At 45.2% G+C, this 25,185-nt stretch overlaps 1 protein-coding gene across 3 annotated transcripts in view; it reads right to left on the bottom strand.

Moving 5' to 3' along the window:
* Positions 1 to 23,595, bottom strand: part of Nub1 (negative regulator of ubiquitin like proteins 1) — a 35,928-nt gene extending 12,333 nt beyond the window's left edge. The window contains exons 1-8 of one of the 3 annotated variants that reach the window (XM_036181289.1): positions 23,366 to 23,595; positions 19,312 to 19,442; positions 14,081 to 14,248; positions 9,799 to 9,860; positions 8,912 to 8,982; positions 5,164 to 5,346; positions 4,926 to 5,014; positions 3,365 to 3,471 (exon numbers count right to left, since the gene is read on the bottom strand). In XM_036181289.1, coding sequence (XP_036037182.1) covers positions 3,365 to 3,471; positions 4,926 to 5,014; positions 5,164 to 5,346; positions 8,912 to 8,982; positions 9,799 to 9,860; positions 14,081 to 14,248; positions 19,312 to 19,428 — 797 coding nt within the window. In that variant the 5' untranslated portion in view covers positions 19,429 to 19,442; positions 23,366 to 23,595. The remainder of the gene's footprint in view (positions 1 to 3,364; positions 3,472 to 4,925; positions 5,015 to 5,163; positions 5,347 to 8,911; positions 8,983 to 9,798; positions 9,861 to 14,080; positions 14,249 to 19,311; positions 19,443 to 23,365) is intronic. The other 2 variants (XM_036181287.1, XM_036181288.1) reach the window with 2 other exon arrangements.
* Positions 23,596 to 25,185: the final 1,590 nt, after the last annotated feature.

Here is a 25,185-nt window from a genome sequence, read left to right as displayed (position 1 = left end):
GACAACTAGTGTTCAGAAGGTCAACCTATCAGAACCAAGGGTTCTGTTAGAGGAAACCATCACACAAGGCGTTATGGAATCACTGCCTTTTGAATGAACTGGCCGTCTCTTGTAAACTTCCTGTGCAATAACAAGCTATGATTCTCCCCATTTACCGTGCATCTCCATGTAATGTGTTCATGTAATCTCATGATTACATCGCAATCTTATGGGCACCCATGATTGTGGATAGTCAAGAAGATGGTTTCTTATTAAACTGTACAATTTTTATGAATAGCAACATACTAAAATACGCTTCATAACTAGGTCTGTTGTTCCATGTGGACTGCAGACACTTAGAGGTCTTACTCTCCATCCTTAGCCACTGACACGGTAAATACTGGCCAGACAAAGTGTCCTCTTGAACTTCCACAGAGCGGAATTGCAGGTGCCTGGCCTTGTTGGATCAAAACCCTTCGGAAGAATTATAGCGAACTAGAAGTTACAGTGCAGGTGTCTGGCCTGGGTATCTCTTAGTCCTTCAAGAGATCAATAGCACCTATCTTGCCCTCAGCTTCCTCCACCGGCACCTCCCCACTCTGATTCAAAAAACAATGAACACTTTGCATTTATTTCTACACCAGTTTTTAATGCAAGATTTTAGGCTCAGTAGACTATGTATAGGTCCTGAGAGTCAGGTGATTAACAGAAAAAGGCTGTTAATTGACTAACCAGGTCTGTATATTATTAATCACATAAAATAGAGCACGTATTCTTTGCCTTTTCCTTAAATCTCTCATTGGTTTAATGTCTTCCCTTGTAACCCTTGTAGCTATCCCTTTAAGAGATAGAACTTTTTACAACCTACAGCTGTTGTCAATCACCAATTAAGCTGACCAAGTCTTTGCTAAGTGTGAATGCTTGTCCCTGAGAGTTAACTTTGTCGTTTTTTACTAACAAGTTGTTAATAAATGGATACGTGTGTGTGTGTGTGTGTGTGTGTGTGTGTGTGTATGTATGTATATATGTGTGTATGTATATATGTGTGTGTGTGTGTGTGTGTGTGTGTATGCATATATATGCTTGAGGGGAGAACAAGGGAAGAAGAACTAAGAACAGTGAGAGAACAGCAGGAGAAGGCAGAGAGGAGCTAAGTATGAGGACTATGTAGACAGAATTGAGTTAGAAGAACAGAGTGAGTAGACTCAGATTAATTTCTTTGCCGCTTGGTAGTGTCTACTCCGGACCTTAAGAGAAATCTCCACCTACCAGTGGGGAATTCGATACATTCATGACCATAAAGGAAAGATGACTATCTATACCTTAAAAGCACTGATAGTTATTACTTATTAACCTGCTACTTAATGATGTATTGGTATATCGTGAACTGATGGCATGGTTGTTTTAATGAGGGATCTAACATCTGAAAATCATTTAAATGATTTGTCCAGGGAGAAAAAGTTGAAAAAGGCTCACAAAGAAGAATCAAGACTATTTCTTGGGGTTGGGGATTTAGCTCAGTGGTAGAGCACTTGCCCAGCAAGCACAAGGCCCTGAGTTCGGTTCTTAGCTCTGGAAAGAAAAAAAAAAAAAAAAAGACTTTCTTGGCACCCACTAAAGCCAGACTATGAGCCTGTGTAAGTTCACTACAACAGTCTCTCCCTCCACACATATTTGAAATCTTCTCTGCTAACAAGGTAAGAACAACTATGCAAAGATGTGAAAACTTTTCCTCAACTTTAACGACTCAGATTACAGTCTCTAGTGTTCACATCAGCAGAGAAGCACACGTACAGAGACAGAGGGACACAGCAAGACCCTGAAGCCCAGACCTGTAGCTAGAGTTTTCCTTCCTGGCCCAGTCAGGACAAATCTCTCTTACTCGCCAGTCCCACAGTCGCTCAGACAGATCCAACCAAAAAAGCACACAGAATCTTACATTGTTTAGAAACTGTATGGCTGTGGCAGGCTTCTTGTTATCTACTTCTTCTATCTTAAATTAACCCATTTCTGCTTATCTATACTTTGCCACATGGCTTGTGGCTTACCAGTGTCTTTACATGTTGCTTCTCATGGCGGCGGCTGGCAGTGTCTCCTCCCACCCAGCCTTCCACCTCCCAGAATTCTCTTCTCTCTTGTCCTGCCTATACTTCCTGCCTGGCCACTGGCCAATCAGAACTTTATTTACACAGAGCGATATCCACAGCACAGACCACCTTCTCACTCTTCCCAGCCTTGCTCCATCTCCTTCAAAGGTCTGGGACAATAAATCTCTTCTTCGTATAAGTTAGCCTGAGGTTTACACATTTAAGACCCAACAGCACTGACCTTTGCAACTAGAAAACTATCATAAACATCTGTATTCATTTCTTGACATATGGATGATTGCCATGGGAATTCACCAAACACAAAGTCCACACTTTGAGGCTGTTTACTCTTGACCATTTCCCAGAACCAAGCCTATCTATTTCAAGCATCCAACATGTCTGGATGACATTCTCTAAGTACCATTTCCAAGAACAGGAACTAGGAACCCTGGGAAACTGCAGACTACCAGCACCAGGTCAAAAGGACACCGGGGCCAGCCAAAGTTGTGCATGAAGCACATCAGATCAGATGTGTTAAAGCCCATGTTAAAAACATATATATCCCTAGAGACAAGGACTTGCAGGGTAGCCCAGGTTGGCCTACAACTTGTGCCTCAACTTCCCAAGTGCTAAGATAGTAGGAATTCACTCTTGGCTTCACCAATTAATACTGATGGGGGTGGGGGGAAGCAAACCTCAGTTTGGTCACCTTTGAGGAACCAACTAAATCTGAAAACTAGGAAATAAGGCAAAAGGAGGCAGGCATTCTGCTTTCTTCCTGTGAACACTGCACCTCAGCATAACTGACAGCTCATGAGGCAAAATAGTCCTCTTCAGAGAAATCCAGCAGTGACTGAAGAAGAGCGACAGGGTCACATTTTGCAGTGTTTGGTGCGATATGGTTCAGGGCCATCACCTTCGGCACCAACACCACTTGTAAGAGAAGAGCAAGTGTGACAGACAGCTCTGGTGGCAGCACCCTGGCAGTCCAGAGCCTACACACTAGGGTGAAAAGGAATGGGGGAGTGGAGGGTCAGGTCAGTTAGAAATACAAAGGAGGGCCGGGGGTGGGGGGTTGATCCCAGCACTTGGGAGGCAGAGGCCAGCCTGAGCTACACAGAGAAACCCTGTCTCAAAAGAAAAAAAGTACAAAGGAGGAAACAAGCACAAACTGGCGTGTGCCTTAACTTCAGACTCCCAGCAACCACTGTGGAGTGAAGATCAGTCTGAAGTTACAGGCAGGAGGTTGCTGGGGCTTCCCCCTTACACTAGTATATACTGAATACAAAAGTACCTACCAGAAATACCTGTCAGCGTCCAGAAGGCATGGCAAGGCTATTCCATATTCTTTTCTCTTCAGGAAAGCTCTGCCCTTCTCATGGTATCCCATAGCTAACATAAGGGCCTAGAAAAGAATGTGGAATTTTAAAAACAGCTCTTTCAAACAAAATTAGAAAAGCATTAATAAAACAAATTAAAAAGCATATTAGCTCTAATAAAAAAACAAGGCAAAAACAAAAAACAACTCAATCTAAAGCCAAATTATAATGAGAGCTTTCTCTCCTTGAAGCACTGAAGCCAAATTCTCACGTCAGGGTGACTGCCATTGTGAGGAGCATCATCCTCACTTTTACCAGTTTGGTTTTTAAACCACCTACTGGTCTAGATCTAGTTCTAGTTTTCCAAAAGACTAAAGAAGATTAGCGGCCAGTAACTATTATGGCCTTTCTAAGGAATATGCAGGTATGGTAGTGTGGGCCTGTGAGGAGCTGAGGAAGGACTTTAAGGAGAGGCCAACCTGAGCTAAGTAGCAAGAGTATACCAAACACCCATTTTTGGTTGTGGTTTTGGTTTTGACTTGGGGTCTCTTACTTATCAAGACTCCTGTGTCAGTCTCCCATCCTCCACCTTCACAAGCAATGTTACTACACACTTCTGATATACTTGACAAAGACAGCCTTTCTTTACATTTGTGCGTGTGCATGCGTGTGTGTGTGCATGTGCATGTGCGTGTGTGTATGTGTATGTACATTTGTGCCACAGCACATGTGTGGAGGTCACAGGACAGCTTTCAAGACTCTTCTTACCATGTGGGTTCTGGAGATGGAACTCAGGTTGTTATGTTTGACAGCAAGTGCCTTGACCTGCTAAGCCATCTTGCTGGCCCTCCAAATCCATTTTCAAAAGGTCACCAATGGCTTAGACTGTGTACTAAATGAGGGTTTGACCCCCAGCCTCCCCAGTTGTTGGGATTACAGGCTTGTACCACCATGTCCAGCTTAAGACCTCATTTCATTATTTGAAGTAATTCTTTTTATTACTGTGTATGTGCATGTGTCTACGTGTACAGCTGTGCCAGAGTACATGTGAATATGAGAGGACACTGAGGGTCAGTTCTCTCCCTCCACCATGTAGGTTCTGATGACAGAACTCAGGTCAGCAGGCTCAGCAGTAAGAACCTTCACCTGCTGAGCCTCCCCTCCAGCCTTTTATTTTTTGGGGGAGGGAATGGGAGGGTTGAGACAGGGTTTCTGTACAGCTCTAGCTGTCCTGGAACTTTCTCTATAGAGCAGGCTGGCCTTAAACTCAGAGATCATCCATTCTCCTGCCTCTGACTCCTGAGTGCTGGGATTAAAGGTGTGTGCCACCACCTCCCAGCTCTTAATTTTTAATTTTAAACAGAATAATTCAAATAATGCAGCCTACCCCAAATTGTCATTTAAATTCCAAAAAGATATAAAATCAAAACTCTAAAATGAACTTGATCCCTAGTCAGAACTCTTCATTCTAAGAAACTTTGGGGCCTGACCCCGCCCCTCTGCTCTGACAGCCCAGCAAGCCTTCCAAGCCTGTACTTACTTTTCTTTCGGCAGGGGGGATTCTGATTGACCTGCCTGTCTGGTTTGCAATGTCTAAGTAAGGCATCGTTTCCGGATCTACCATCTCCGCTGCAACAAAGCCATAAAGTCTGGTTAACTCAGGTGGACAGCAGTGACAGTGACAAACACTTGACATGCCACACTCTGGAGTGAACTCCACGAGAGGCACCGCACTCTAGCTGTGTATCTGAGGGAAGGACAAGCCAAATTCTGTGTACCTCTCTCTGCTAGGATCTCCAGTCCCCTTTTGGTCCTCTGAATGCGTTTCTCCTTCAGTTCAGCCTCATTCTGCTCCTCCTCCTCTACCTGGAAGTTTTTCCTGGCATCTTCTTCGGACTGTTTCAGCTCCAGCACCATTGCCTTTACATTGTGAGTCACCCCTTGTTCTTCAAGACTTTTCCCTGGGAACAGCAGAATTGCCTGTCACACAACCTTCCTGGGCAACAGTCCATTTCCTACGGTAAATGGAGTTCTTTTTTTTATTAATTCATTAATTTACTTTTGAGTGTGTATGCGTGCACATGTGTATGTGCTGTGTACGTGTGTTTGTATACAACTTGCAGTTCTACCATGTGGGATCCCAGGACCGAATCAAGTCATCAGGCTCTGCAGCCAGTGTTGTTTACCCCTGCACCACTGTGCCAGCCTGGAGAATGGGGTTCTGAGACCTGCAGCCACAGCTGCAGACCAGTAGGCCACGCTCACTCCTTCCTACTTCCTTTCTCTTCACCCTGAGACCACACTGAAGTAACACATGCCTGAGAGCACTAGGGCAGGCAGCATAAAGGGAAACAAAAGTGTGATCAATACACGAACTTTGCACGCAGTAGCAACAGCAATGCCAGCTCTGGCTCTGGTGAAAAGCAGGTCACAGCGCCTTCCTGCCACCCCATGGACTTAAGTCTGCTTCTGCTTTTCTAGGACACATTTCTTCTCGTAATGAGTAGAAATAAAGACAGAAACCCATGAAACAGAACAAAGGGGAATAGCCCATACAGTGAATAGGTTAGCCAAGCACTACAGACAAACCTAGTAAAAGATGTTGAGGGAGGATAGGTTGCTCAGTGGTTAGAGCACTGGCTGCTCTTCCAGAGGTCCTGAGTTCAATTCCCAGAACCTACATGGTGGCTCATAAGCATCTATAATAGGATCTGATGTCCTCTTCTGTCCTGCGGGAGTATGGGACAACTCATCCCTAACAGGCTTGAGGGCCAGCCAGCCCAAACCAGTAATAAGATACTTTCTGAGAGCCAACCTGAATCTGCCTATAGGCCTTAGCAACAGCAGCTGAGACATGATCTGAGATGACCTGGACCAATGAGAGGCAGCCATGTCACACCAGCAGATCCATATTCATCGGACTTTCCCCAGGGCGGGGTGGAGGGTGTATAAGGCTTGCCTCTTCCTGAAGAAACTGAGCTTGTTGTTTCCACATTCTCCCAGAGTCTGTGTCATTGACTCTGTGCCTACTTGGCCCCTCCTCCAAAAGGAACAACAGCACAGAACCCTGCCACACAGGAGGACAGAACACTCGTATACATAAATAAAAAAACCTAAAAAAGTCTCTAAAACATGATGTTGAAATACACACAGACAAAAGAGAGGTCCACACAGATAGATACCACCATCTTTCTCCATCCCGAAGGCTGAGGATCAGCTTGGGTCCCCTCCAGTGTCTAACCACTGGTGGGTGCTGCTGTTTCAGGAGGGCACCTCCTTCCTGCACTTCTGTTCTTTGTACCATTCTACAGTGTTTCCCCTTCCTGGTTTCTTTTTTAGAAACAACCACCATTTTAACATTCAAATACAAAAGTCAAGATCCACCTGGGAAAAGGAGATGGCAAGGGAGGAAGTCACCTAAATAGATTTTGTTGTTGTTCTCGAGGCAGTTTGTGTAGCCCTGGCTGTCCTGGAACTTGCTATGGAGACAGGCTGGCCTCAAACTCAGTGATCTGCCTGCCTCTGACCCCTGAGTACTGGGATTAAAGCAGTGTCCATCTGACTAGATTTTTGTATACATTGGCTGTAAAGGTCACCAGTCAACATCAAGTGTCTTCCTTAATAGTTTCTTCACATTACTATTTTCAATATTTTTAGACTTATTACTTGGTGTGTATGAGTATTTTGCCTGCATGTGTATAGGTATACTACATGTGGGCCATTGGATCCCTTGGAATGGGGGTTATTGATGATTGATTATGAGCCAGCATATGGGTGCTAGGAATACAAACTGGGTCCTCTGCAAGAGCAGTAAGAGTTCTTAACTTCTGACCCACCTTTCCAGCCCCTCCATATTATTTTTTGAGGCAAGGTCTCTTGCTGAACCTGGAGCCCACTGTTTCAGTTAAGTTGGCTGGCTGAAGAACCCTGGGATTTGCCCATCTCTTTTTTATGGCACTGGGGTTACAAGAGTGTGCCACCAAATCCAACATGTATGAGTGTTAGAGAGCCAAACTCAGGTCCTAGGCAGCAAGCATTTCACCTACTGGTCATCACCCAGCCCCATCAGATTTAAGATTACAAAACAAACAAAACAAAAAAATCACAAGAAGAGGAAGTAGGGTACAAAGAACAGAAGTGCAGGAAGGAGGCGCCCTCCTGAAACAGCAGCACCCACCAGGGGTTAGACTCTGGAGGGGACCCAAGCTGATCCTCAGCCTTCAGGATGAAGGAATATGTCGGTGTACAGGTGGAGAATACCCTTGTGGTCCTGGGCTTGGGAAGAGCTTCTTCAACAAACACAAAATCTAACTAGGCAATGGTTTTGACACCATCAAAATGAAAAATTTCTGTCCAGTGATGAGCAGAACAGAGGGATAGGATGTCAGTGAAAAGGTAGCTGTGACACGTGAATATACAAGGGAAACAACTGGAGGTGCTGAAAGTCTATGAAGGGCAATGTTTAGAAATATGAAACCTAGACAGGCGGTGGTGGTGCACGTCTTTAATCCAGCACTCTGGAGGCAGAGGCAGGGGATCTCTGTGAGTTTGAGGATAGCTTGATCTACAGAGCAAGTTCCAGGACAGCCAGGGCTACACAGAGAAACCCTGTCTTGAAAAGTCGAGAGAGAGAGAGAGAGAGAGAGAGAGAGAGAGAGAGACTGACTTAGGTTCCTGAAGCTCCAGGGACTCTCCCTGGAACTCCATGAGACCTTGTGGACCACCTGAGCTGCTAAAGAGCTAATGTCTCTCTGGTTCCACCCATGCCTCCTGCAGATTGCAGCCACTGGTCTGTTAGCCATATATGCCCCTGTGTGTCACTCTGGAGTATCAGTGGTTTCCACTTCTCTGAGGACAAACTCCATTTTGAACAAGGCTCATTTTCACAGGCTTGGCAACAGTACTCAACATCTTGGGGAGAAGTCTGTGACAGGTGGCTTTTGTGGGGATTGTCTTGCATTCAGCAGCAACTCTGATTTGGACTCGGTAAATGATAGGAGTGCAGCCCTCACCCCCAACTAATTATCATCAAATTGTCTCCTCACCAAGTCAGCTGTCCTCTGGATAGTGAGATTTTCCCTGGCTGAGACTCACTGCTAGAAGATTCACAGGGTCCATCTGCTCTCCACAGTCAGAATGGCCTCCACCCCACACTCAGTTCCCTGGGCTGTCAGTGGAGTGCTCCAATATGACCTTGTCCATCTGTCTCTCTCAGGGTCACCTCTCTTCCCAGAGAGAACTATGAGTAACCCAGACCCTCCCCTCAGCACAGACTTTCATTCTGGAACAGTCTGTGTGACTGAAATGAACATCCTTCTTCCCCACTAGCCAGAGCAAGCCAGTGAATATTTATTTACTAGAATGTTCTTTTCTGCTTACATTTTCATTATGATAAACAACATAATTGACTTTGGATAATAAATGCAACAAGGCCAGGAAGTTTTCAATAGAAGAAAAGCAAGAAAAAAATACAAAAAATGGAAAGTAACTACTTATACATCAGATGCATTCTTTACTATGACATACCTAGTTGAAGCTGTTTCTTATTTATTACGATCTTGATGTAATTTTCTTGAAATCCAAAAGTTTCAGCTATTCTATAAAGTAAACACAATATAAGCTGCAGGAAAGCAAATTTGTTATTTGTTACCTACTATGAAGACTTGGATCATGATGGCCACTTTCTATCTTTTTACTCAGAAAGATCCAGGCTTTCCACCTACTGATCAGTAAGCATGACTTTACAATAAAGCTGGTACTGTGAGCGGCTGCTGGAAGCTGTGAGCCAAGCCCTTTCTAAACTTGTTTCCAAGTTGAAGACTACAGGGTTGTGCATCTGAGCAGGTGTCAAAAACCATTCTTGCCATACTACCCAGCATCCTCTGAGAACCCTGTAACTAGGGCTATCCTATACCACTGTCTACTTGAATATCACTGAATGAGTGATGCTTTCTCATTCTCCAGTACCCCTGATGGAAGCTAAAGAAATGCGACAATCAGCTCAAGAACACCTGGGTTGGCTGGCCTTTGCTGAAGGTCACAGCAAGCGATCAGTGCTAAAAAGGATGGAATTATAAAACACATGCTCTGCTCAGTGCAAGGATGGCTCCTCCCACTCCTCAGCCACTCACTCAGGTACTAGTTGGGCACCTCCTCTGTGGGCCCCAAGCTGCAACCCTCTAAAAGCTGTACTGCATTCAAGAAGCTCCCATGAACTGGCCTCACCTAGGCAGCCATGCTGCCTCTTACTTAGCAGGGTGAGCCCAGCATAGCCTCTTTCTTGTCCCACCCTCCAGGTTTCATTTCTTTGGCTAGAAGGGGAGGATGGGCCAGCTTACAAGACAGCTTGACAGCATTCAGTGAACCAGGGTAAGATGGGCAGACCTGTTGGGAGATATAGCTCAGATACTCACTTAGACCTCAGGTCTCTCCCAGTGACATGCAAGCGGGTCTCCAACAAGCTTTTCTTGTCCTGCTGCAAAATGACACAAAACAAAATGCACTTGAGTGTGACACTTCTTTGAACTGCTACCCTGCATGTGAGGTTGTGAGGTGCAGTCAGAAGATGTAAACTCTGGGTTCCACTTAAGGACCAAAGTACTGCCTGTACAGAGAAGCATGTTGAACACAGTCAAGCACAGACCAATAGAGTGACCTTGAGTGCTAGAGTGACCTTTAGTGCACTAGGTAGGACTGCTCAGTGGGACTTGTCACATGGCCAGCCATCATTATAATCAAAATTCAAAACACTGGAGAGATGGTTCAGTAGTAAAAGCATATACTTTTTTTTGTTGTTTGTTTTTCAAGACAGGGTTTCTCTGTGTAGCTTTGGTGCCTTTCCTAGAACTTACTCTGTAGCCCAGGCTGGGCTTGAACTCACAGAGCTCCGCCTACCTTTGCCTCCCAAGTGCTGGGATTAAAGGCGTGGGCCACCACCATCCAGCCAGCATATACTTCTTTTACAGAGGACCTGAGCTCACTTCCCAGCATCCAGTCACACCTGACTGTAACTCCAGCCCAGAGGATACAATTTACTGGAGGTACTTCATTTACATGCATAAGCCCACGCATATGTACATATAATTAAATATTTAAATATAATTAAAAGAAATCTTTTTTTAAAATATTATTTATTTATTATTTTATTTATTATATGTACAACATTCTGCCTCTATGTATGCCTGGATGCCAGAAGAGGGCACCAGATGGCTGTGAGCTACTACATGGTTGCTGGGAATTGAACTCAGGACCTCTAGAACAGCAAGCAGGCAGTGTTCTTAACTTCTGGGCCATCTCTCCAGTCCCCTAAAAAAAAATCTTTGGGTTTTTTTTTTTTTTTTTTTTTTTTTTTTTTGAGCTGAGGATCAAACCCAGGGCCTTGCAAGCTAGGCAAGCACTCTATCACTGAGCTAAATCCCCAACCGAGGGGGGGGGGGATTTGATTATTTTTTTTTTTTAATTTTTAAAGGAGAATTTCTCTCTCTCTCTCTCTCTCTCTCTCTCTCTCTCTCTCTCTCTCTTTTGGTTTTTCAAGGCAGGGTTTTTCTGTGTAGCTTTGTGCCTTTCCTGGAACTCACTCTGCAGCCCAGGCTGGCCTCAAACTCACAGAGATCCACCTTCCTCTGCCTCCCGAGTGCTGGGATTAAAGGCGTGTGCACCACCACCACCCAGCTAAAAAATAAAATCTTAAGAGAAGAAAAAATTGTAATGGAATTTCTGAACATTCCCACTCATCATCCGTTACCGGGCACCATGCCCTACACTCCATCCCTCTACTTCCCAGCCTTGCAACCATTTATTTCCTGTCTACAAAGTTGTCTGTTTTGGATACTACAGAAGCAGGACCATATAGTATCAGGCCTTTTTTGCATGTTTCTGAGGTTTGCTCATACTATAAACTATTGGTATTGTGTATCTGTACACAGCTATCTTCTATAGTGTGGGTGTATCTGTTTATCCACACATCCACTGATGGAAGTTAGGCTGTCTCCACCTCAGCCATTACGAGTGCTACTACTGTGGATGCTCGCTCACCAGTCAGTTTCTTCTTAGAATATCTGGTGTGTGGTGGTTGTACTTGTTATTGTGGATGTGTGTGTGTGACAGGTGTGAAATCTGGAGGTGTCTTGATTACTTTCTGCCTTTCCTTTCTTTTCTTCTTCCTTCCTTCCTTTTTTTGAGACAGGTTTCTCTGTGTAGCCCTGACTGTCCTGAACTTGCATTGTAGACCAGGCTAGCCTCGAACTCAGTTTTTTTGTTTTTGTTTTTGTTTGTTTGTTTTTTTACTTCAATAGAGTCTCTCATTGATTTACTGGCCAATGAGCTTCAGGGATCCATTCACATCCCTGTAAGCCTGTACCACCTAGGGCTGGGGTTACAGGAACCCTAACATACCTGGCTTTTTACCTGGATTCGAGGGATCAGAACTTAGGTCCTCATGCTTGCATGGCAGGCACTTTTACTGACATGAGCCACATCTCCAGTCCCATATAGAAGTGTTTTGTTTTTTCTTGCTTTAAATAAAGTGGGGGGGGGGGGGGGCTGGAGAGATGGCTCAGTGGTTAAGAGCACTGAATGCTCTTCCAGAGGTCCTGAGTTCAATTCCCAGTAACCACATGGTGGCTTACAACCATCTGCAATGAGATCTGGCACCCTCTTCTGTATACATAATAAATAAAATAAATCTTCAAAAAAAAAATGTGGGGTTAGGGATTTAGCTCAATGGTAGAGTGCTTATCTAGCAAGCACAAGGCCCTGGGTTCGGTCCTCAACTCGGGGGGGAAGAAAAAAAAAAAACCAGTGTGTGTATGTGTGTTTGTGTGTGTGTGTGTCTGTTATGATGGGGCAGAGGAGACATGTGGATGTGCCATGGCACACATGTGGAGGTCAGAGGACAAGGTGGTGGTATCAGGTCTCTTTCTGACTTTATTCGAATACCAGGGAATCACAATGAAGTCATCAGGCTTTCTGGCAAGCATTTTTTTTTTTCTTTTCTTTTTTTTTTTTTTTTTTTTGAGACAGGGTTTCTCTGTGTAGTTTTGGTGCCTGTCCTGGATCTCGCTCTGTAGACCAGGCTGGCTTTGAACTCACAGAGATCACCTGGCTCTGCCTCCTGAGTGCTGGAATTAAAGGTGCGCGCCATCATTGCCTGGGCTCTGGCAAGCGTTTTAACTGCTGAGCCATCTCACCTGCCCATGCACAAATTTTGAAGTACCTACTTTCACTTCTGAGAATGGTCAACATTGTTTGGTTCTGAGAAGGACTACAAAGTGCTTGCCAGGAAAACATGCCAGACATGTACTACCTGAGGACGAGGCCCTGCGACAAGGAGGCCATACACTCAAGTCAGTTCAGCCCTGTCTGGCGCTTAGCTGACTAGCCTGCCCTACGTCAGAACAGGATTAGATGCGCTCCACAGGGAGCATCCTACTACATGGGTGCTAGAGCCTGCTCTCTGCTTTGTCTTCTTGACATTGCATGCTTATTTACATGTATAGGTGTTTGCCTGCATCTATGTCTGTGCACTATGTGTGTGCAATGCCCAAGGAAGCTACAGGAGGGCACTGGACCACCTGGGGCTGGGGTTAAAGATAGCTGTGAGCTGTACTGTGGGTGCTGAGAACTGAACCTGGGTCCTCTGGAAGAACAGCCAGTGCTCTTAACTCTCTGAGCCATCTCTCCAGCCCTACTTCTCAGTATCTGTAAGCATTAAACTATAAAGGTACAAACTTAACATCAGCTCTGTACATGAGGGTTTGTTTTAATTTTTAAAATGACATTTATTTATTTAGCACAGTCACACCACAGAGCACTTGTGATCATAAGACAACCTATGAGTCAGTTCTCCTTCTACCATTTGGGTTCTGAGGAATACACCCCTGTCATTAGGTTTGATGATAAGAGTCTTTACCTGCTAAGCCATCTCATTGGCCCATGTGACACTGTGGTTTGGTTTTTTTTTGTTGTTGTTGTTTTTTTGTTTTTGTTTTTGCCAGACCTGAGGAACAAACCCAGGGCCTTGCACTGAGCCCCCAACCCCCCCTGCCTTTTTAAAAAAAGATTTATTTATTTATTATATATACAGAAGGGGGCGCCAGATCTCATTACAGATGGTTGTGAGCTTCCACGTGATTGCTGGGAATTGAACTCAGGACCTCCAGAAGAGTAGTTGGTGCTTTTAACCTCTGAGCCATCTCTCCAGCCCTGTGTTTGTTTTTTTAAGGCATGTTTTTCATGCAGCCTGGACTGGCCTTGAACTCACTATGCAGCTGAGGATAACCCTGAATTCCCAGAATGCTCCTGCCTCTGCCTCCCAAGTGCTGAGATTACAATGTGCACTATCATGCCCCACTTCTGTGACGGATGCTTTGAACAAGCCTACCTTAAATCTACCAGGATAAGTCAACATCATCAATCATTCAACATGCAGAGTTCCTTAAGCACTCTGCTTGTAGATTTACAAAAACAACAGCTCACTGGGCACCATGGCACATGCCTCTCTCTAATCCCAGCACTTGGGAGGCAGAGGCAGGAAGATCTGTGAGTTCAAAGCCAGCTTGGTCTCTATGTGAAGTTCCAGGATAGCAAGACCACACAAGAAAAGACCCTGTCTCAAAAAACCAAAGCAAACAAACCCACAACAAAACCTGATCACAGCACTAAGTTGGTCTCAATGCGCCCTGGGCAGTTACTCACTTTCCGGAGTCTTGGAGGCAGAAACACCTCAATTGTGGCAATCCCAGTTGTTCGGAAGTGCTCATTCCCTGTGCCGCGCTCAATGGCTTTGCGACGGATCTCCTCTATTATGTTCTCCACTTCATTTTCACAGCACTCTAGTCGGTCAGAGTACTTCTTAGCAAGGTCCTATGAGGGGAAACCAGAGACTGCAGCTCAGCAGAGTGCCAGCGCAGAAACAGTCAAAGAAAAAAATCCCCAAAGTGACACTCTGACAAGGGAAGCTGCCATTGTACTGAAATGCAATCTCGGCTTTCAGGGAGGATTCAGAGAGAAATTAAAACACTTACAATAGTGACAATAGGCTCCGTAGGCAAAGTGGGAGTGACTGGGGCTATTCCAGGGGGACAGAGAGAAGGGCTGAGACTCTTGTGACCGAAATATATTAAGAAATTACTTTACAAAGCAGTGAACTAGGGCTGTCGAGATGGCTCAACATGTAAAGGCACTTGCTTATTAGCGCCTTGAGTTCAATTTCTGGGCCCTACAGGGTGGGAGAGAATCAAGTCCCATACTGACTTCTAACCTCCATAAATATGCCATGGTTTATGCATGTGTACACACACACACACACACACACACACACACATACACATACACACACAATTATTTCTTTAGGTCGTGGCGGTTGGAGAGATGGCTCAGTGGTTAAGAGCATTTGTTGCTCTTACAGAAGACCTGGGTTTGATTCCTAACACCCACATGGTAGTTCACCACCGTCTGCAACTCCAGTTCCAGGGAATCCAATGTCCTCTCTCTTTCTGACTTCCAAGGGTACTAATCACACATGAGGTGCATATACATACATTCAGTAAAGATACTCACACACAAAATAAATGTAAAAACCTTTTTAAAACTGTCATTGGATGGGAAAAAATTTGAAACCGAAAAAAATATTCTAATTTTTCAAACTGTGTGAGATCAAGATAGATTAAATAACCTTCCTTTTTATTTGGTTAAGGGTTTTTGTTTTTTGTTTTTTTTGTTTTTTTTTTTGGTGACAAAGTCCTATTCATAAAACATTTTAAATAGTCATTAGGAGGAGATGGGAAGAATATACCCATATCAATGATGTTTACTATTTTTTTTTTTTTTTTGGTCTGGAGCTGAGGACCAAACCCAGGGCCTGCCTAGCAAGCGCTCTACCACTGAGCTAAAATCCCCAACCCTGATGTTTACTATATTTTTAAAAATATATTCTTTAGGGGTGGGGGATTTAGCTCAGTGGTAGAGGGCTTGCCTAGCAAGCTCAAGGCTCTGGGTTCAGTCCTCAGCTCTGAAAAAAAAAATTCTTTGAAATAGGACCTCACATATTCTAGGCTGGCCTCAAATTTGCTACATAGTTATCCTTGGCTACATAGCAAATTTGAGGCCAACCTAGGATGACCATGAACTTCTGATCCTCCTGCATCTACCTCCCTGAGTGCTAAAATAGGTATGCTCACCATGTCTGGTTTATAAAACTGTCATTTTTTTTGTTTTGTTTTGTTTTGTTTTTTTGCTTTTTTCAAGAGAGGGTTTCTCTGTGTAGTTTTGATTCCTGTCCTGAAGCTCACTCTGTAGACCAGGATGGCCTCGAACTCAGAGATCTGCCCGCCTCTGCCTCCAGAGACCTAGGATTAAAGGCATGTGCCACCACCACCTGTCATAAATTGTCTTCTTTATATTTCTGTATTTAAAAATACTCATGTGTGGGAGGACAGGGGAACCCATGGCTGATATGTAAAATTAAATTAATTTATAAATAAAATAAAGTTAAACATGAGTGAAAAAAATACTCATGTGTTACGTAACTATGCTTTGGTCAATGATGGACCAAGTATAAGTCAGTCACCTCATAAGACACAATGCACAATGCAACTAAAAAATTCCTTCTCCTCAGTGATGAAGGGGTTGTTTTAAAAAAGGCTTACTTTCGGGGTTGGGGATTTAGCTCAGTGGTAGAGTGCTTGCCTAGCAAACACAAGGTCCTGGGTTCGGTCCTCAGCTCCAGAAAACAAAACATAACAAAACAAAAAAAAAGATTTAAAAAAGGCTTACTTTCATTATTTATATATGTATGTATACATGTATATGCAGGTGCCTGTGGAGACCAGAAGAGGGCAACATATCCTCTGGAGCTTGAGTTACAGGCAGTTGTGAGTCTCTTAAATGCTGAACCATTCCTCTCTCCATACCTGGAGGTGGCCAGCTTAGTGTCCATGTTGCATGTCTATAGTGAGGCTGGTATGAGCAGGCCTACTCTGCTGCCAGTCCTGTGAAGCACAGCACACACACTCGGGCACAGCGTACACTGTCTCAGGATGAGAGCAAATGACTGCAAACTAGCCCTGGGTAGGTTAGAGTGAGCTCCAGCCTCTCTAAAATAGTTTACTGTGAAGTAGTGTGGGAGCCAGCAGCAACCTCAGACTCCTGCAAATCACTAGCCGGGTGTGAGCCAAACTCACATCTCAGGCCCATCACCCAACCACACATCTCAGAGCATCCCCAGTGGCGAAGGCATGACTGTGTATACAAACTGACTATCCTTGATCTGGCAATCCTCCTGCCTCAGCCACTGGAGTGTTGGGATTTCTGGTGTGTATCAGGCTCAGCTCTATTTATTTTTAACCCAGAAATACATATCATTTTTATCACTACAAAACATGCAAGTTTTAAAAATAAAATACTTTAAAAATCCATTTCAGAGCCAATAGGCTGGCTCAACAGATAAGGTCTCTGCCACTAAGCTGAGAACCTGTCACTCTCCAGAGTCCACATGGTAGAAGGAGAGAACTGACTCCTGAAAGCTGTCCTCCAATTCCCCATGTGCACCACCCATATAAAAATAAACAAATGTGGGGGGTGGAGAGATGGCTCAGAGGTTAAGAGCACTGCCTGTTCTTCCAGAGGTCCTGAGTTCAATTCCCAGCAATCACTAGTGGCTCCCAACCATCTATAAACCATCTATAATGAGATCTGGCGCCCTCTTCTGGTCTGCAGGTGTACATGCAAACAGAACACTGTATACATAATAAATGAATCTTTAAAAATAAATAAATATAGAAAAAAAATCACTTTCTAAATTCTAATGCCCCCCTCCCCCTGTAGCAATCTGAACACTCAGGAGGCAGAGAAGGGAGGTTAGGAGTCCAAGTCCTAGGGAGTTTGAGGCAGTCTAGGTTGTGTGAAAACTCTCAAAAGCCAAAACAGAACACCAAACCAACCTACTAAACACCAAAAACCAACCTACCCACCACCAAACCCTAATTACCTAGTAAGGGCATATATTTCTCCTGACAGCAGGATCTCAGTTAGGTTCTACTGCTGTGAAGAGCTACAGTGACCATGGCAGCTCTTACAAAGGAAACCATTTAGTTGTGTGGCAGCTTACAGTGCAGAGATCAGTCCATTCTCATCATGGCGGGGAGCATGACAGCATGCAGGTAGACATGGTGCTGGCTACATCTTGATCAGAAGGCAACAGGAAGTGGGCTGTGACATTGAGCGAAGCTTAAGCAAAAGAGATCTTAAAGCCCACCCCCACAGTGACATATTTCCTTCAACTAGGCCACATCTCTCAATAGATTGGCAAGAGCTTATGGGGGCCAATGAAATTCAAAGTACTACAGCTGGTGGTGCTGACATTAACTCAGCCAGCAGCTCCAACTTTCCCTTGATAATAATCACTACCCAGGCTTCCACTCCACAGGTCTGAGGGTGCACCCTCATGTCCAGCACCAGGGCACCAAGCATGCCATCTCCAGGTAACCCTCACTGACTGGCTACAAAGTACAGGGTTCCCATGTTTGACAATTTGCTACAATAACTCAGAACTCAGATGAAGTTCTGGCATTCTAGTTTCCCACAAAGGCTACAAGAGAAAAGAGAGCAGAGGGACAGTGTGAGGTTCGCAAGGGCCCTGCCCCGGAGAATGAGCTACCCTCCCAGCTCCTAAGTCTTTGGAGTAGGAATCTTAGAGCCCATCATTTACATATTTGTAATGGAGGCCTGCTATCAAGCTTGACTGATTAAATCCCGGGCCACTAGTGATGAAAGCCATGATTAGCCCTTTCCTCTCTGTGGCTAGAGGGCGGGACAGAAAGGGTCAAGCTTCTGATCAAGGCTTCTTCTTTCTGGCAAGCATCCCTCCCCTAAGCTACTAGGGCCACCATGCCTCATTAGGATGTAAGATGCTCCTGATGTTAGCTTCATAGGAACTGGAAATAAGGCCAGTGTCTTTATGTCTCACTAGTTCTCAAGCCAAGATTCCACAGCCAGTAAGTTCAGATGGCATTAAAAGTAGCACATACATGCCAAGGGTTGAGTATCTTCCAAAGCCTCTATGTTAAAGGCTTAATGTCCAGGGTGGTACTATTGGCAGGTGGTGGTGAGGTCCTTGAGGGTAAGGCCAGCAAGGGGATTTATGGGACTCCATTGGCCACATCCTTCCTTTCAGTTTCCTGGTTCAGGTGAGAAATTTCCTTCGCCACTGGGGATGCTCTGAGATGTGTGGTTGGGTGATGGGCCTGAGATGTGAGTTTGGCTCACACCCGGCTAGTGATTTGCAGGAGTCTGAGGTTGCTGTTGGCTCCCACACTACTTCACAGTAAACTATTTTAGAGAGGCTGGAGCTCACTCTAACCTACCCAGGGCTAGTTTGCAGTCATTTGCTCTCATCCTGAGACAGTGCACGCTGTGCCCGAGTGTGTGTGCTGTGCTTCACAGGACTGGCAGCAGAGTCCTCCTCTTGGCCCTGAGGCTATGACAGTGTGCTACCCTTGCCAAAGTCCTGAGGCTTCAGGACCACTCAAGCTTGAGGAACTTCCAGAACCATGAACCAAATGACCTTTTTCTCTTTAGAACTTAGCTTGCCCCAGGTTCTTCTTTATAGTTAAGGTGACTAATCAATGCCCAGAGAATCAGTCAGGTAGCACTCTCATAAGAATGAAATGCCAGTCACAGCACTGGGGGTGTGCCGTGGTGGTGAAAGACTTGCCTAGCATGTGTGAAGTCCTGGCTTCTACCTTCAGTGCTGAAAAAAATTACTTTTTAAAAACTACATTAAATTTAAATTAGATTTGTTCAATAATAAAGGTTTTGGTGCTTCTCAACGTTTTCACAGCTGTACCTGGGAATTTCTGGAACTTCAGAATAATATTTACTAAGAAGTTATGACAGTACAAAAGATTCACATATTGAAAGAAAAATACCTTTAAGGCCAAACCAACTTCTTTATTTTCATCAGTATATGGAGGTTTCCAAAGTTGAATTCTGTCTTCCCTTAGAAACTGGGTCAATTTTGCTTGAAGATATTTCTTCTGCGCCATCCTTGAAAGTAAAACTGTAAATCAATAAAACTCACATTACATTTTAAAATGCTGTACACATTACCTAATCCACTGAGGTGTTCTGCAAAGTAAGTGGGGTTCCCCTCTGTGCCTCTGTCAGTTTAATATAAGCTACTGTATCCAATTACATGTAAGCCAATATAAAATGTTTCTTTTGTTATTGTAGTTGTTTTGTTTCCCTGAGCCAGGGTTTCTCTGTGTAGCCTTGTCCTGGAACTCAGTCAGTGACTCTCTAGGCTGGGACTAAAGGCGTAGGTTACCACACCCAGCTTAAAATGTCTATTTCAAACTTGCTAATATGTAGCAAGTAGTTAAGCTCCTGTTTCCTGTGGAAGGAGTGAGCAAACCAGGATATTTCACATGCTAGGCCTGTGCTCTACTCTCCATTTCTTACCCTGTTGTTATTCTCAGAAAGATAAGGAAAGGGGCCTGGGCCAGACAGCTTCAGGGTTAGAGCACTAGCTGTTCTTCCAGAGGACCTGGGTTTGGTTCCCAGCACTCCAAGGCAGCTCATAACCATCTGTAATTTTAGTTCTAGGGGATCCAAGGGCCTTTTCTGGTGTACAGACATACATACAGGCAAAACACCCATACACATAAAATAAAAGGTAATTTCATTTTATATTATTATTATTATTATTATTATTATTATTATTATCTTTCTCTGTGTAATACCCCTGGCTGTCCTGGAACTCGATTTGTAGACTGGGCTGGCCTCGAATTCACAGAGATCTGCCTGCCTCTGCCACCCAAGTGCTGGGGTTAAAGGCATGCACTACCAAGCCCATCTAATAATTTTATTTTAAGACAAATCTTTTTTTTTTTTTTTTTGAGCAGAGGATCAAACCCAGGGCCTTGGCTAAATTCCCAATCCCAAGACAAATCTTTTAAGCAATCAATATATAGTTTGTAAATTCTCTCACACTTTGGCTGCTTTAACTAAAAAACCAAAGACTGAGCACTCTGGTAATTAAGCACAAAGAAAAGCTACTTTGAACTATGAACTATCAGTAATAAATGTTTGTATAGTTGAACTCTGAAAATTAAAGGGTTAGCTAAGCGTGGTGATGCACACTTTAAGCTCTTGGGAGGCAGAGACAGATCAATGTGAGTTCCAGGCCAGCCTCTCAAAAATAAGTAAAATTAAAATTACAGAACTATACTATTTCACATTTTGTTGTTTTATTTTTGTTTGAGACAAGGTCCTTACTCTGTAGCCCAGCTTCCTTCCACAGCACCTGGATAACAGGCATGAGCCATCACACCTCAGTCACAAGGTTTGTAGTTTGTTTTCACTGGTACTTTTGAGAGCACAAAGCACATCAACATCTATTATTCAATCTAACAGTGGCTAGATCATTTTACAGCTGGGAAATCCAGCCTCTAGGTTTGTAAAACCACATGAGCTAGTGCCAGAACTGGCATGGGACATCTGCCTACAAAAAAGGACTCTGTACTGTCTCACAGTCCCTTGCTGCATGTCCTCAGCATGTAACTTCTCTTTTCTATATAGGAGGTATGGCATCCCACACCAACACAGCTACTCCAAGGGGTGGGTGAAGCTGCTGAAAGCTGGTGGCAGCTAGGAAGAGTAGTGAAGTGTTTCAAGGTTTGCCAAATCAAAGGAGGGTCGGGCAGTGGTGGCGCACGCCTTTAATCCCAGCAGAGGCAGGTGGATCTCTGTGAGTTCGAGGCCAGCCTGGTCTACAGAGCTAGTCCAGGACAGACTCCAAAGCTACAGAGAAACCCTGTCTCAAAAAACAAAAACAAAACAAAACAAAAAAAGAACAAAAAGCAAAGGAGGAAGTTACTCACTCCTTATTAATGAACATGAATTTCAGAGTGGAAAAAAATGTATGGACTAATAACTTAAATGTTTCTTTTATCCCCCTATGGAGGGCTAATACATTATAGCCTCCTGAAGATAATCCACCTGATTTTAGGTTAAGTGTGGTGACTTAAGCACTATTCCATAACCACACTTTTGAAAGAATGCTCAGATCTGTCTGAGAGTGAGAAGCAGGTCGTCAGGATGGGGAACAGAATGAACAGTTGAATGTGTGTGAGCTGTGTTTTTAGTCACTTATAAACTGATCCTCACAGCAAGAGACAGCAGCACTTAGGAGCATTTACTTTGCTAACACAAGTCACTTAACCCACCAGACAACAGGACTGACGTCTATAAAAATTCTGAGAAAAAGATCATTGCCACCTCATAAGGAGGGTGGCAAGGAGAACTTATGGGTACCTAGCTATTTAGAAGGTTGGAAACAATCTTCCAGACTGTAACCAGTCTACTGTCTGAAAAAAGAGACAAGGTTATCACAACTCCTGTCTGTGTTCCAACACTGCTGTCAGGTCTGCAGTCTGCATCACAAGAGATTTTTTTTTTCCTGATACAGGGTGTCTTAGGGTTTCTGTTGCTGCAATGAAACACCGTGACCATACAGCAAGTTGGGAAGAAAAGGGTTTATTTGGCTTACACTTTCATATTGCTGTTCATTATTGAAGGAAGCCAGGACAAGAACTCAAAGGGGGCAGGATCCTAGAGGCAGGAGCTGATGCAGAAGCCATGGAGGGGTGCTGTTTACTGGTTTGCTCAGCCTGCTTTCATATAGAACCCAGGACCACCAGTCCAGGGATGGCACCATCCACAATTGACTGGACCCTCCTCCATTTATCACTAATGGAGAAAATGCCTTTCTGCTGGAACTCATGGAGGCATTTCCTCAATTGAGGCTTCTTCCTCTCTGATGACTAGCTTTTGTCAAGTTGACACAAAACCAGCCAGTATACAGGGTCTCACCACTTAGCTCTGGCTGTCCTGGAACTCACTATGTAGACCAGACTAGCTTCGAACTCACAGAGATTGGCCTGTCTCTGCCTCCCAAATGCTAGAATTAAGGCGTTAGCCACTATGACCACATAAGATTTAATGTTTAAAAAAATTAAACCACCAGTTGGGCGGTGCTAGTGCACGCCTTTAATCCCAGCACTCCGGAGGCTGGGGTAGGCGGACCTCTGCCAGTTCGAGGCCAGCCTGGTCTACAGAGTGAGTTCCTGGACAGTCAGGACTGTTTCACAGAGAAACCCTGCCTCGAAAAACAAAAAACAAACAAAGAAAAAAATTAAACCACCATCGCGCCATACTGTTGCACACCTGTAATCCCAGAACTAGGGAAGCAAAAGCGAGAGGATCTCCCGTGAGTTTGAAGCCAGCCTGATCTACATACAGAATTCCAGGACAGCCAGAGCTACATAGTGAGACACGTTTATTTAAAAAAAAAAAAAAATTAAATCGCGGTCTTCAAAAGTATTGACTCCAGTCATAAACAACAGAATGACAGGTGGTAGGTCAAAAGGAAGAAAATCTAATAGCCCAGTTTTCCGTTTTAATTGGAGAACTGCAAGTTTTGTGCATGTTGCTGGGTATTCCCCATCCTAACGCGGAAAACACTTGAGTCCTGACTGTCAGCGTTCAGAACCGAAAGTGAAACGTTAGGAATTAACGTTGAAATTTTCACTTTCTCTTCTGGAATAGATCAATCTAGTCTCACAGACTCACGCACATTCAACACGTATTCCCTCTCAAGAAAATAACACGCGATTAGGGGCTCGTATTTAAAAGTAAGAGCAAGGGAAGGGAAGGAGGCAGGATCAGTGTGGGTCCAGAAAGCTCGCTTTCTCACCCACAACGACCCGCTGTCCGCGCACGTCAGCCCCTGGCAGTCCTCTCAACGCAGCTCAGGCTGACGACAAGTGTCTGTCCCCCTCCCTCAGGCCCGCAGCAACCTCCTCCCGCTCCCGCCCGAGCCTGACCGCCGCGTCCACCCGACCGCTCCCGCCGCGCCGTCGGCCGACGCCGGCCGCGTAGCCAGGCCCAGGTTCCGATCGGTGCCCGCCGCAGCCGCCTCACCTGCGCCACCGCCGCGCCAGCTGCGACCTGCTGAGTGCCCGGATGCCGCAGAGGCCGCCGTTTGTTTTCATTCCGGGTGAGGCCGGCCCCGCCCCCGCTCCCGCCCCCTCGCGCTGTCCGGAAGGCGGATGGTGGGCGGGGGCTTCATGGAGGGGTGGGGCCGAGGAGCCAGTCCTGAGACCAAGGAGTGGGAAAAGAAGCGGCTGGGAAGACGCGGGTGTGGGCGGGGCTAGCACGTAATGGGCGGGGCTAATATGGGGCGGGACGAGGGCGAAGATGGAGGCGGGGAGGGTGGTGGGTGGGGCGGGGCTAATATGGAGGGGTGGAGCGAAGGCGGAGATGGCAGTCAGGCGATCTGTGGGCGGGGCTGGTATTTGCAGGGCGGGACTGGTATGAGGAGGGGAGCTGTGGGTGGAGCTGTTAGGTGAAGGGCGGGGCTAAAACGGGAGGGGAGAGATGAGAGGTGAGGCGGTGCAAGTCTAGAGAAGCAGCGGGCACCTGGTCCCGACCTCTCTCCCAGACCCAGTTTTTCTGACGTCGGAGGAAATTGAATTTGGCTTTGTTTCTCCAAAAGCCTTGACAGAGGGTAGGACAAGACCTGTTTTCCTGGACCTTTTTCCGTCTTCCTGCCAATAGGCTTAGGGGGTCCCCCAAAACTAAAGGATCCTCACACTATCCTCCGCAATCCCACCAGGGTCCCCCTCTTGGAGAAGTTAGGTAGGTTGCCAGGTCCCCACGTCTCCAGTTGCCCTGCTACCCATTTCCATCCATGAGAATCTATAGATGTCTGCTTTGCCCGGCGCTGTGAAAAATACCAATGAATCTATGAACTGACATGTGTCTTTAAGTCTATGTGAGGAAACAAATCCAAGCAGGAATAAAAAAAAAAAATAATGAGGCCTTTTTAAAAAATACTATGAGAAACGGGACAGTGCTCTGGTGTTGAGCCTCCTCTTGCTGCAGACTGTGAGTAGGCATGGGCTAGCCTGCAAGGAGCACAAGCAACCAGAGGAAAGCCGAGGAACCCCTACAAGCAGCTTGTCAACTGTCAGCCTGCCAGTGAAGCTACATTGATCGTTCAGCACCGGCTTCCCACGCACTCATGAGAAAGCCCAGCACAGACCCACTGAGTCAGTCCAGAAATGCTGGGCCTTGAATCTGGAGCTAAACAAGTTATTATAAGCTTTGGATTTGCAAGTAGTTTGCTATGCAGCAAAAACTGACACAGTATTCGGTACCAAGCAAAAGTAACAAAGTTAACCTAAGGAAAATAGTATCTGTAGGTAACTGTTACCGCTCTAAACAAATAGAAGGCCATTCATTACCTTTCCTTCTTTGCAACTAAGTAACAAACTTAGTGAAGTGAAATTTGATCCTTTTCTCACAAAGGATTTTGTTTGTGTTCTGACAAAGCTTGCCTGGCGATCAGAGGGCAGAGCTAACCACTAGTTAACAGTAGAGGCCAGGCAGTGGTGGCACACACCTTTAATCCCAGCATTTGGGAGGAAGCAGGAAGATCAAGAGTTCAAGGCCACAGCAAGGTGGTGGTAGCTCAGACCTTTGATCCCAGCATTTGGGAGCCTCCTGTCTTTAATCCTAGCACTAAGGAGATAGAGACAGAAATATAAGTCGAGTGTGGAGACAGGATCCTCCCACCCCACCTTGTTTCGGTCTGAGATTTTGTAGAGATAAGAAGACTCTGGCCGAGCAGTGGTGGCGCACGCCTTTAATCCCAGCACTCAGGAGGCAGAGGCAGGTGGATCTTTGTGAGTTCTAGGCCAGCCTGGTCTACAGAGCGAGATCCAGAGAAGTCACAAGGC

Source organism: Onychomys torridus, chromosome 3 (assembly GCF_903995425.1).
Source record: "Onychomys torridus chromosome 3, mOncTor1.1, whole genome shotgun sequence".
Taxonomy (NCBI): Eukaryota; Metazoa; Chordata; class Mammalia; order Rodentia; family Cricetidae; genus Onychomys; species Onychomys torridus.
The sequence above is the reverse complement of the archived record's forward strand: the minus strand, read 5'-3'. Positions and strand labels throughout refer to the sequence as shown.